The sequence below is a fragment of the Trichosporon asahii genome (assembly GCF_000293215.1).
Source record: "Trichosporon asahii var. asahii CBS 2479 unplaced genomic scaffold scaffold00075, whole genome shotgun sequence".
Classification (NCBI taxonomy): Eukaryota; Fungi; Basidiomycota; class Tremellomycetes; order Trichosporonales; family Trichosporonaceae; genus Trichosporon; species Trichosporon asahii.
In genome coordinates, this window is record NW_014040850.1 from 428,633 (window position 1) to 440,856 (window position 12,224).

The 12,224-nt window shown below is 60.3% G+C and overlaps 3 protein-coding genes and 3 non-coding genes across 6 annotated transcripts; 4 read left to right on the forward strand and 2 right to left on the reverse strand.

Moving 5' to 3' along the window:
* Positions 1-2,214: 2,214 nt before the first annotated feature.
* Positions 2,215-5,648, forward strand: A1Q1_05723 (translation elongation factor 2; the record flags this gene model as incomplete). The annotated part of the gene is made up of 2 exons (XM_014320932.1): positions 2,215-2,470; positions 2,605-5,648. 2 exons carry the CDS (start codon positions 2,215-2,217, stop codon positions 5,646-5,648), a joined length of 3,300 nt encoding a protein of 1,099 aa, XP_014176407.1.
* A 228-nt stretch (positions 5,649-5,876) lies between these two features.
* On the forward strand, positions 5,877-5,960 carry A1Q1_t429. The gene has a single exon. It is a non-coding gene; the product is annotated as a tRNA-Ala (tRNA).
* A 492-nt stretch (positions 5,961-6,452) lies between these two features.
* Positions 6,453-6,534, forward strand: A1Q1_t430. The gene has a single exon. It is a non-coding gene; the product is annotated as a tRNA-Ala (tRNA).
* A 503-nt stretch (positions 6,535-7,037) lies between these two features.
* Positions 7,038-7,118, forward strand: A1Q1_t431. The gene has a single exon. It is a non-coding gene; the product is annotated as a tRNA-Ala (tRNA).
* A 459-nt stretch (positions 7,119-7,577) lies between these two features.
* Positions 7,578-9,438, reverse strand: A1Q1_05724 (Leucyl aminopeptidase; the record flags this gene model as incomplete). The annotated part of the gene is made up of 2 exons (XM_014320933.1): positions 7,578-7,733; positions 7,855-9,438. 2 exons carry the CDS (start codon positions 9,436-9,438, stop codon positions 7,578-7,580), a joined length of 1,740 nt encoding a protein of 579 aa, XP_014176408.1.
* Positions 9,439-9,878: 440 nt separating this feature from the next.
* Positions 9,879-10,256, reverse strand: A1Q1_05725 (uncharacterized protein; the record flags this gene model as incomplete). The annotated part of the gene is made up of 1 exon (XM_014320934.1): positions 9,879-10,256. One exon carries the CDS (start codon positions 10,254-10,256, stop codon positions 9,879-9,881), a length of 378 nt encoding a protein of 125 aa, XP_014176409.1.
* Between the last annotated feature and the right edge of the window lie 1,968 nt (positions 10,257-12,224).

Here is a 12,224-nt window from a genome sequence, read left to right on the forward strand (position 1 = left end):
GGTCTAGACCAAGTGGTGCCGATCTGAGGTCCGCTGCGCGAGGCTACGGCGTTTTGACAGGCAGGTGTGAAGACTGACCGACTACGACGTTTGATGATCACACAACCACACCAGTGTGCATGGGAACAGTTGGTCTGCGCCGAGTCAACAGTCGCGAAAGCCTAATCGTGGTCGGACTGCTCATCTGATCGCCAACGCCAGTGACAACCGAGGACCTGATCTGCAGTCCTTGAAACTCTCGGATGCGAGAGTTTATCTTCCCGACAGCGCAGTCGAGACGGCTTCGATGAATTGTCTCGAAGACGCCAGTGCCGGGCAGAAGCACACTCGCCTTCTCATTGAGGCCCGATGGAACGCGCGATAACGTCGACGATACAGTCACCTGAACGCCGGCAAGTGGGCTCTCGGCGTCTCGACTAGTCCCAGAGGGGGAGTTCCAGGACTGCGGTACATTCGTCGCTTCTCTGATCGGTAGAGATACTAGACTTGCTCAGAGGAACGTACTGAAAAGCGCCAAGTTCTAGCTGACATGCAAATTGCCCTAGTGTAGGTAGGTGGTGCGTGGGTTTACTAGTATCGAACTCAAGCGCTAGCAGTGAACAGTTGGTGTCGAGCCATGCCCCCTCAGCTGACGCTGAACAGATCGCTTCCTGCTTCGGTTGCCCAGACTTCTCGTCTTGGCCCGAGAAGAGCGTAGATGTAGCGACGGAGCTCGAGGCAGGACATAGTGAACGGCACGACCTGCAAGGTATAAAAGGCGCCTCCTTGGCTCCGGATCAATCCCGAACTCCCAAGCACTCCATCATGCTCTATCTCATACATCTCATTCTTCTTCTTCCCCTCGCAGTCGTCGCGACCTTGAACGAGCCCTGCCTCGGCTCGGGCAGCCGTGCCGGTACGTTCTCCTTCCTCACTTTGCACTAACGCCAGGTGTCTGTCTGCGCGCCTCGACCTGCAAGGCCGGCGGCGGCGTGGGGGTACAAGCAACGTGCCAATCTGGCGAAGTGTGCTGCACGCAGGCTTCGTGCAAGAACTCCCGTTTCTCTGGCGGCAACTGCAGGTGGACTAGCGACTGTGCTGGCGGGTCCCCTGGTTTGGGCTGCGTCGGGCCCACCAACTTTGTGTGCTGCCGCGAGCCCAACGGGCACTACGGCGGATACAAGGCCCCCAGCCTCCCCCCTGTCGGGTCCTGCAAGCGAGTCGCCGTCAACGGTGCCGCGGCCGGAGTTAAGGCTTTCCCGGGCCGCATTCGCCAGATCGGCTGCTACCGCGCCGAGGGCGGGTGCTCTGACGGGAACGAGCACCCTTGCGGCCTCGCTATCGATCTCATGTGCTCCGACAAGGACGGGGTGAGTTAACGGCAGCGAAGAGGATAGAAAGGAGACAGAAGGTGTTACAGACTGACATACAGTCTCCGACTAATGGCGGCGTCGAGATTGCAACGTGGTACATGAATCACGCGAAGCCTCTTAACATAAAGTACATCATCTGGGGCCAGCGGATCTGGAACACTGAGGTCGAGGGAACTGCCCGCCCTTGGGTCAAGTGGCGCGTCATGGAGAACAGGGGCAGCATTACCCAGAATCACTGGTGAGCAACTCAAACCTTTGACGCTGACGGATAGGGACCACGTGCACGTCACCTTCAAGGGCTAAGCCACTACGAAACGAATCGAGGCAGCAAAGCGACTGACCGGCTATGGAGTGTATACAACTCGGTCTGGAACAGTGTCTGAAATGCAAAAAGAACAGTGATGCAGGGAATCCAACGGAGATAACTATGAATGTATCGTGTCTTGCAGTGTTCAGGCAGGCTATAGTGGACTACTTGATCAGGTGGCAGAGCGAGTCAGCAGGAAAATGACGCCGAGCGTCTCGTAGTGGTGGCCGCTCAGGATGGCTGAGCACCAAGTGCGGGCCCGAGCTTAGCCATGCGATCCATTGAGCAAGGGTTACTATGCTAACGGTTCCGTTGAATGCCGCACGGCCGCCCTCCACAACTCGAGTAGAGTTCCATCGCCAAGACCAGTGCAGAGGCTCCGGAGACAGCTTGTAGCCACTCGAGTGGAGGCCGGTGGAGGCCGGCTCGGATCCGAAGATCGACACAAGATTGCCACCGACAATCTTCAAATGCGTCACTTGCTGACTGAGAGATTCGGTAACTTTTCCTTTGGTCAACTTATCTCTACCTCTTTCATCACCAACTCTCAAAATAATGCCAGCACCAGCACCGACGTATGCGGCGCCGCTGGCTAACACGCGCAACGTGACGATTGTTGCGCACGTTGACCACGGCAAGACCTCCTTTGCTGACTCGCTCCTGTCGTCCAACAACATCATCTCCACCCGACTCGCCGGCAAGCTCCGTTTCCTCGACAGCCGAGAAGATGAGCAGGAGCGCGGTATCACGATGGAGAGCTCGGCGGTCAGCTTGCGATTCGACATGATGCGACCAGGACCAGACGGAAAACGTGAGTAGTGCCGCAGCGATGAAGGCGGTCATGCTGCACGGCGGAGCCAGTTCCATTAGCTGCTTCGTTCGAGTGTCACAGCTGACAAGCAGCGGTCGCCGCGAAGCACGTGTGCAACCTGATCGACACGCCAGGACATGTCGACTTTGCATCCGAGGTCTCCACGGCATCGCGACTGTGTGACGGTGCGCTCGTGCTCGTCGACGTTTGGGAGGGCGTGTGCACGCAGACCATTGCCGTGCTGCGACGAGCGTGGATCGACCGTCTCCGGCCACTTCTCGTGATCAACAAGATGGACCGCCTCATCACCGAGCTTCAGCTTACTCCCCTGGAAGCGTACCACCACATCGCGCGTCTGATCGAGCAGGTGAACGCCGTTATGGGCTCGTTCTTCGCCTCGGAGCGTATGGAGGACGACCTGCGATGGCGCGAGGCGCGTGAGAAGCGTCTCGCGGAGCGTGCTGAGGCTGCTGCCAACGGGGATTTGACTGACGACGCCCCCGAGGAGGAGTTCGAAGAGCGCGAGGACGAGGATATCTACTTCTCTCCCGAGCGGGGGAATGTCCTCTTCGCGAGTGCCATCGACGGTTGGGCGTTCCGCCTCGGCAAGTTCGCTCGCCTGTATGCCGACAAGCTCGGAGTCAAGGAGGCCAACCTTCGTCGCGCACTCTGGGGAGAGTGGTACCTCGACCCGAAGACGAAGCGCGTCGTTTCCCGCAAGGGTCTCAACGGACGGCCGCTCAAGCCGCTCTTCGTCCAGTTCGTGCTCGAAAACATCTGGCGTGTCTACGACACCGTTCTCGAGCAACACCAATACACGCCCGAAGCTACCGAGAAGATTGTGAAGGCGCTCGGCGTTCGCGTCGCCCCCCGTGAGCTCAAGAGCAAGGACACCCGCCCACTCCTGACCACAATCATGCAGCAGTGGCTACCCCTCAGCACGGCGACATTCCAGGCCGTCGTCGACGTCATCCCCGCCCCGGATGCTGCCCAGGCTGTCCGATGCCCCTTCATGCTGCACCCCGAAGAGGCTGCTGCCTCGTCCACGCCTCTCCAGCCCGAGAACAACACCGAGGAGGCGCTGTACAAGTGCGACCAGTCCGACGCCGCGCCCATGGTGACGTATGTCTCCAAGATGTTTGCGGTGCGCCGCTCCGAACTGCCCGAGCACCGGCCGCGCGAGATGACTGCTGAGGAGATGCGTGAGCGCGGCCGTATCGAGCGAGAACGTCGTGCCGCTGCCGCCGCCGCGGGAGCCGACAAGACCGCCGAGGAGCTTGGACGCCCGCTGCAGGAACTCTCGCTGGAGGAGTCGGCGCCGGACCACATTGCGGCGCAGGAGGAGGCGAAGCAGGACCAGGACGGTGAGGTCCTCCTCGGCTTTGCGCGTGTGTTCGCGTCCACGCTACGCCGCGGAGACGAGGTCACTGTAACTCTGCCGAAGTACGACGCCTCCCTTGGCCCGAACCACAAGCGCAACGCACGCTGGGTGCGCACCGCCCGCGTCGGCGACCTGTACATGATGATGGGCCGTGACCTTGTTTCCGTCGACTTCGTGCCCGCCGGCCATGTCTGCGCTGTCGGCGGACTCGAGGGTGTGGTGCACCGTGCCGGCACGCTGAACGCGCGCACGGCCGAGCCCGTCAACCTTGCCAGTGTGAACATGGGCGGTGCGCCCATCCTCCGCGTTGCTGTCGAGCCCGTCAACCCCTCCGAGATGCCCAAGCTCGTGGCCGGTCTGAAGGTGCTGAACGCCTCCGACCCCTGCGCCGAGTACCTCGTGCAGGAGACGGGTGAGCACGTCATTTTGACGGCGGGCGAACTGCACCTCGAGCGCTGCGTGCGCGACCTGAAGGAGCGCTTCGCCAAGTGCGACCTTACCGTTTCGGAGCCGATCGTACCCTTCCGCGAGACGGCGATTAAGGCGCCGGACATGGCTCCGCCGAAGGAGGGCGGCGCGCGCGGTACGATCACGAGCGCAATCTACGACGGCCTCGTCGAGATCCAGGTCCGCGCCGTTCCTCTGCCCGAGAACATCACCGAGTTCCTGCTCGCGCACCAGTCCACGATCGCGAGCATGTTCACAAAGGCGAAGCCGGACGCCGGCAAGAAACCCAAACCCAGCGCCGACGGCACCGACACGCCCAAGTCCACAGCCGAGGAGGACGACAGTGACTCCGAAGACGAAGATGAGGACGCGACCGTCGAGGAACGCAACGAGGAAACGCGCTCGATGCCCGTCGACGAGTTCTGGACCCAGCTTTCCGCCCTCTTCGACAAGGCTGGTCCGGACTGGGCCGGTGCGGCGGATAGGATCTGGGCGTTTGGACCCCGCCGCGTCGGCGCCAACGTCCTCCTTGACCCTGTTGGATCATCCAACGCTCGCCTGCGTAAGCGCGAGGCGCTCTTCGCTGCGGCCCGTGAGCGCGGCCAGTCTGCGGCTGAGGCGCTTGCGTCAGCCCAGGCTGCCGGCGGCGCGGGAGGGGTCGAGATGGTTGGCGACGCCGAGGCGGAGGGCAAGGACGAGGCGCGGATGGCGCGCGACTTTGACCACTCCCTCGAGGCTGGCTTCCAGCTCGCAAACTTGCAGGGCCCGCTGTGCGCCGAGCCCGTCGTGGGTATGGCCTACATCGTCGAGCACGTGCGGTATGACCCTTCCAAGTCGACTTCCACGTCCTCGCACGCCGTCATCGGCAGTCTCATCTCTGCCGCCCGCGACGCGTTCCGCCAGGGCCTGCTCGACTGGTCTCCCCGTCTCAAGCTGGCCATGTACGCGTGTGATGTGCAGGCCTCCTCCGACGTGCTGGGCAAGGTCTATGCCGTGCTGAACCGTCGCCGCGGCAAGATCACGAGCGAGGAGATGAAGTCTGGCACCGACTTCTTCACGATCCACGCCGAGATGCCTGTCGTTGAGAGTTTCGGCTTTGTCGACGAGATCCGCAAGAAGACCTCGGGAGCGGCTCAGCCGCAGCTCATCTTTGCTGGCTTCCGCGAGATTCTCGGCATTGACCCCTTCTGGGTGCCTACCACGCAGGAGGAGCTCGAGGATCTGGGCGAGATTGCGGACCGCGAAAACCCCGCTCTCGCGTACATGGAGCAGGTTAGGCGCAGGAAGGGTCTCGAGGTTAGGAAGAGGCTCGTTGTCAGCGCCGAGAAGCAGAGGACTCTCAAGCGTTAGTAGACGGAGCGTTGATAGACACATAAAGCATGCACATTGTACTCTTGTCGCCGTTGCTGTCTCAGCGGTTGTGTGGGCGTTAGACTTTCAGGCTAGAGTGTACAGTTTTCAGATTCCAAACCATACTTCTGTCGCGAAGGAGGCTAGGCAGTTGCACTTGCTTCAGCGTCGGCGCCCTGCAGCGACGGCCCCGCCTATCCACGGGTCGGCGCTTAGCTCAACGTGATCGGGCGTCTAGCTCAGTTGGTAGAGCGCGTCATTAGCATGTCGCTAGCATTGACGAGGTCTTTGGTTCGATTCCTAAGTCGTCCAGCATACGTTTTTGGACTCTGCGGGGACATATATGAGGAGTTGTTCGTTTGGAGAAGCGCGGACGGAGGCCACAACTGAAGGTTGAAAGCGGCGAAGTACGAGTTTCACAATATCTGAGGAGTGCCACATTTTCTGCCCCCTTACTCACTGTGGTTCCGCTGCAGCTCCATGAGGCGGCATAGGCGGCAACACGAGACTGGAGGCGAGCTGATCTTCAAGACAGGTGCCCAGAGCTCTCAAGTCTTCCAGTAGACCCATGGAACAGATCCGGCAGACAATATCCGCCTGTTCTCACTTCTCCGTCTCACTGCTCTCTCCCTCACCTCAGACTATGACCGCTGTCACCCGCCAGTACTTCGTCCACAGGGAAGGGCGATTCCTTTCTCCTTCCTCCCCTCATGTCTGCCATGCTCTGCTTGTGCGTGCTCGTCAGGGCCAGCGACGGCCGCGCCGCCGATCCGCCGGCCGGCGGAGCCACACACGTAAGAGTTCGGGCGTCTAGCTCAGTTGGTAGAGCGCGTCATTAGCACGGCTAATGTTGACGAGGTCTTTGGTTCGATTCCTAAGTCGTCCACGCACAGCTTTTTGGAGCCCTCCAAGTGAACGAGGGGCTTGTGGGCTAACGGAGAGGACTTACGACGGTATTGTTAGGTTAGAAGTTTGGTACAGGAGTGGGAACGTCGATATAGAAAGGGGTGCCACGCACCCCACCCCTTTCAGAGATCGCCTTCACTGAAATTGTCTTCACTGAGCCCGCTTTCTGACGTAGGTGATGAACGTAGGGTCGCTGACCGGGTCCTATTAGGCTGCGGGGTCCGTTGGGCAGCTTTGCGCAACCAATGCGGGGCGCTGCCTCGTCCTGCCATGTTGGAAGCACGGGTTTAGAGAACCCTTTTCCATCTTCCCGACTGGGGTGGATTGAGAGCTTCACTCCAACCCTTCGCCTTCACGCCGTAGCTCTCCTTCTCTTCTTCACCAGCTCTTGTAATTAGCCCTCTCCTTTCGGCCCTTCGGTGTCGGCGCTGGCGCTCCCGCGGCCACCGATCCGCCGCCGCGCCGCGGAGGTCATGTGTCGTCGGGCGTCTAGCTCAGTTGGTAGAGCGCGTCATTAGCAGTGGTTAGTTGACGAGGTCTTTGGTTCGATTCCTAAGTCGTCCAGCGTACGTTTTTGGCCCCTGCGTCGGCTGCATGGGGTGTGCTGCAGCGCGAAGCGGTGGAAGGAGGTCTTCCAGGCGATTGGGCTAGAAGGCTGGTTGGAAATGACGGATATCTTCAGATCTGCCACGGACTGCGCCCTTCTGAAACATTGGGTAGACTGAGGAGAGCAGGCTTTCAATGCTACCAGTAGAGCTAGGGTGCTCAGTGTGCACGGCTGGACTGTTCTGTCATGCACCACGTACACGACAGGAGGATACCGCCAGACCTGGGAGCCTGTCTCAGTCAAACTGGCGATCATCTTTCCAAGTCCCAATTCTCCCTCTGGTCGACGGCTACACCATTGCGCGCCGCCGCCTTCTGCGTACCCTGTACACGCGTTCCGCATGCATTTTGACTTCTAACACTAGCACTCTACTATCTACGCTTCTCACGCTCATACACCGACGACGTACGGCGCGCTTACTGAGCAAGACCCTTGGCGACCTCAACAAGCGTGCGCACACCGAAGCCGGTGCCCTCGGTCGAGGTGTAGCCGTGGGGCTTGCCAAAGTTGCCCGAGGGGCCAGCAATGTCGAGGTGGCCCCAGTTGCCCTTCTTGCCGGCGAACTGCTGGAGCTGGGATCGTCAGCTACGTTCGATATGAAGCTAGCCGCTTCGGCGCGCGTCGCGTCCAGCAGGGTGTGAGTCATTTGACAGCACTCGCACGCCTCGCTTCGCGAGTCATACTCTTACTCACGAAAATTCCAGCCTTCAGCATACCACCCCAAGGGACGGAGCCGATGTTGTCGAGGTCGGCAGTGGTGGACTTGAGGTCCTCGAGCATCTCGTCGGGGAACGGCATGGCCCAGAACTGCTCGCCGGAGCGGCCCGAAGCGGCGCGAACGGCCTCGACGGCCTTGTCGTCACCCATGAGACCCGCGGTGCGGGTGCCGAGGGCGGCCATCTGGGCGCCGGTGAGGGTGGCAATGTCGAGGAGGAGGTCGGGGTCAGCCTCCTCGGTGCCGTAGCCGGTCTCCTTAGACTGGGCGACGGCGAGACCGTCAGCAAGGACAAGACGGCCCTCAGCGTCAGTGTTCAGGATCTGGACGGTGGTGCCGGTGCGCTGGGTGATGACGTCGCCGTTCTTGAGCGCGGAGCCGGAGGGCATGTTCTCGGCGAGACAGAGGAAGCCGGTGACGTTGACGGGGAGCTTAAGCTCAGCGGCGCAGAGGACGGCGTGGAGGGTGGCAGCGGCACCGCCCATGTCGCCCTTCATCTCGTGCATGCCCTTCGAGGGCTTGAGCGAGATACCACCAGAGTCGAAGGTGATACCCTTGCCGACGATGGAGAGCTTCTTGCTGGCGCCGGAGGGAGCGTACGAGATCTTAACAAGGCGGGGAGTGTGCTGGCTTCCCTGGCAGACGCCGAGAATACCGCCCATGCGCTCGTCCTTGAGCTTCTTCTCGTCCCAGACCTCGACGGTGACATTGTCAAGACCCTTGGCAGCCTTCTGCGCCTGCTCGGCGAAAGTGGCAGGGTAGAGGAAGTTGGGGGGAGTGTTGACAAGGTCACGGGCGCGCTTGGTGTGGCGGGCAGCAATCTCGGCCCGGCGGACAGCGTCCTCGTCCTTGGTCACGACCTGGATGCTTTGGACACCAGCCTCAGACTTCTCAGTCTTGTACTGGTTCCAAGTGTAGGTGCCGAGCGAGGCACCCTCAGCAACGGCAACGACAGCCTCGGGGGTCTCGGCAGGGAAGATGACGGCAACGTTCTTGAGCTCAGCAGCACCGGCAGCACGGACAGCGACACCGGCAGCGCGACGGAGAGTCTCGGGCTTAAAGCCGTTCTCGGGCTGCTCGCCGAGGCCAACGAAGAGGAGAACGGGGGCGGGGTCGTTCTCACCGCCAGGGACGATGACGGTCGACTGAGCCTTGCCCTTGAAGCCGAGCTTCTTGAGCTGCTGGACAGTCTTGGTGTTGACGCTATCGACGTTGCCGACGAGCTCGGGCGAGCCCTCGCTGCTGACAACGGCAACGATCGCGGCGTCAACGCCAGAGAGCTGGCCGGGGGCAGCGGCGGTAACCTTAACGTCGGGAGTCTGGGGAATAGCGGCCTGTGCGGTGTGAGATGAGGCCCTCGACCATGTCATGCGGGGCGCGGCGGGGACGGTAGTAGCTGTGCGGGGGTGCGCATCGCTCCGGAGGGCAGAGGGAAGGCGATGGCTCGCGGCTGATGAGAACAGAGCTCGCGAAGCAGACGCCGAGGACGTCGCGATGCGCGTCCGGCTCGGAGAGGCGAAGGCGTTGGAGCGCGCGGTGAGACGGAGGAGGGGACGTACCATGTTCTTCTTCCTGTGGATGGGGGAGAGTCCGGTGGAGAAGAACAGCTTGGAATCACAGACGACACTTGTATTCGGCTTCGTGCGACGGGGAACGCTCGCTGTCGCACCCACTTGCCCATGTGCGACCGTGTGGGTCCCCGCGCCAAAGTCACCAGAGTCACGTGGTTCCCTGTCATCCAGCGCTTTTTATAGGCCTCCTTTCGCACGGAACCTGCCGCAAACGGCGTCTACCCCGGCACTTGTCACGCACGCTGACATTCGTACTCGGTCATGCATGCGGCGAAGTAGACCGTGGTCAGTGATGTGCGGTTAGTTAGTAGTCCAAGATCGGCGCAGATGGCGAAACAAGTCAACAAGCGCGATGGCGAAACGTGGCGCAACCAAGCGGCGTGGTGTGGTTAGTGCTCAGATGACTGGAATCAAGTCTGGCGCACCGGGCGTCAGTTGGCGTATCCAGAACCAACTTTGGGGGCGTGAGGCGTCTGGGCATCGGAGTAACGTATATCGAGGCTTGTGTTTGGCCTTAGCGGCCCGTACTTTTTCATGTCTTTTCTTCGGGCGAAGCAACTGGACTCCGAGGACCGGAGGACCAGGTTCAAGGGGGGCGGGTACGTATCCGCTTGTGCGAGGAACAGTTCTGCGCCGATCCGAGGCCCGAGGGAGAGGTGGTACGCAGTGGGAGTATGGTTAAAGTGTGGCGCTGCTGATCGTCGCAGCTCGTCATGCTTATGCTCACGCTTCAACTCAACGACGACTTTTGGGTCCAACTTCAGGCCCGGTGTGTCCTGGAGGCGCACCTTGAATGCTGGTGCACGCATCGAGTGGACCCGGGTCTAGGATGCCCGCTGCCCGCGTCGCGTGCTCGCGTCGCGCCTGCCCCCGAGACCGAGGGACGTGACCCGCGACAGTCTAGCCCAGGACTAACCGCGACCGAGCGCGCGCGAGGAGAAAGCGGCGCCGTAAGCCGGCGGTATGCTCCATGGCTTCGGATGAGTGATCTGCGGGCTTGCGGGCGCAAGCACCGTGAATGGGACGGGTAGTGCGTACATCGACCAGCAATTGAGAGGCTGCGAGGATGTCCTGGCCGAAGTGATCGTCTCGACGTCAGAAATCCTGGTAAGCGGATATCCACGATTCCGCCAAGCTCAATCCCCCGAGGATACACTGTCGCTTCCAATTCCTCGTCTCCCCTGTGCGTTCCTTGCTCCCTTGGTAGCCCCTGCTAGTCGTGCTCTCAAGGCCGAGGGTGATCTTTTAGCGCTACTGGAAAGTGCAGTGAATGCAGGATAAACTTCCACGGTTGATTTAAGCATTTCGGGGTTGACGAGCACGCGTAAAGGATCATCGACAGGGATCAGCTGGAATAGATGCCCGTCGCAAGCTTCTCCTTTCACCCAGGGCGCACAAACGTCGTACTCTATACGCAGGCCGAATGATTCACTAGCGTGCGCAGTGCCCGAGCTCTATGGATGATTTGGCAGTTAAACGACAAGTCCGAAAAGATCTGTGAATGCTTCGCCCATGAATGGTCAATGGGCCCAAGCGCCGGTCTGCAAGCGAGGCTACCACGTCGTACGCCGTCGGTGTTGTCTGCGCACTGCGCGCTGCGCCTTCACCGATAACTTCTCCGAGACTTTAGGAGTATTCCAACGCCCGCTGCTCCGTGACCGGCCCGGTAGAGTGTTGACGACGCTCGTGGATGGTTGTCACAGTGGGTGATGACGGGATGCGGTGACTGTCAGCAGTGGGTCAGTGGAGCGGAGAGTGGGACGCCGTGCGTCGAGAATTACCACGGTGTCTGCGAAAAACAGAGGTTCCTCAATACGTGCTGCGGATGGCCGAGCCTGCTACCGAGGGTGTGGAAGCTCGGCGAGTATCTTGTTCGGCATCGCGGAAGCGTGGAGTCTGGCATCATCACACGTCAGTCATTCCCCATCTCTTGGATGCGGATGCCGTGTTAATGAACAGGAACTGCAGGAACGCCGGCAAGTGGGAGGTGCAGGGACGACCCGGAACGATGCCCGGAACGAACACCGGAAATGAACGACTGATGGCAGGCAAGGTCCCAAAGAGAAGAGAGGTGCGGAAACGGGCACGCGGATATGGCTGTCAAGGCACTTCCACACCGGCGATCGTTTATTGCGATTAACCATGAAAAATGCACCCCAAGGTTAGGTTCCGAGCTTGCGCTCTTGTTCAGGTTGATCATTCTAGCATGCGAGCAAGGGTAGAGCAATGCGCAGTATACCGCGCCCGGACGTGTGATGACGGCATTGCGCGTATTAGTGTGTGCGGCTCGTGCGGTTCCAGCGGCTCGGTTCCAGCTTCCGCTGCTTCGGCGGTCCCAGCACCCGTTAATTTACGATTGCTATACCTCGGCGGTCATGTCTCCTCGGCCCGCTGTATCGTGTTGCCTGTTGCTGTGCCAGCAGAAAAGGGAGACAGACCATGTGCAGTAATAGTGGTCCAGGAACGTCATTAGGTTTATCATTACATAGCAGCAACTCTGTATTACCCTTGAAGTGTTGTGAACCCTTGCTCAATCGCCTCGCTTGCACCGTCAGTGTGCATTGCGCGTGGTGCATCGAGTGTCTGCAACGTGGTGCATAGAAGCTTAATATGCGTTAAGCTCGCGTTAGCGCACCATCCCAAAGGCAGACGCGTGCATAAATGCGCCTCGTGATCGTCGCTTACGCCATGAAATGCAGCACCACATGTCAACAAGCTTTCGACCTTCGATTGCGAATGCGGGGTAATGCGATGCGATCTGTCTAATTCGTTCATTA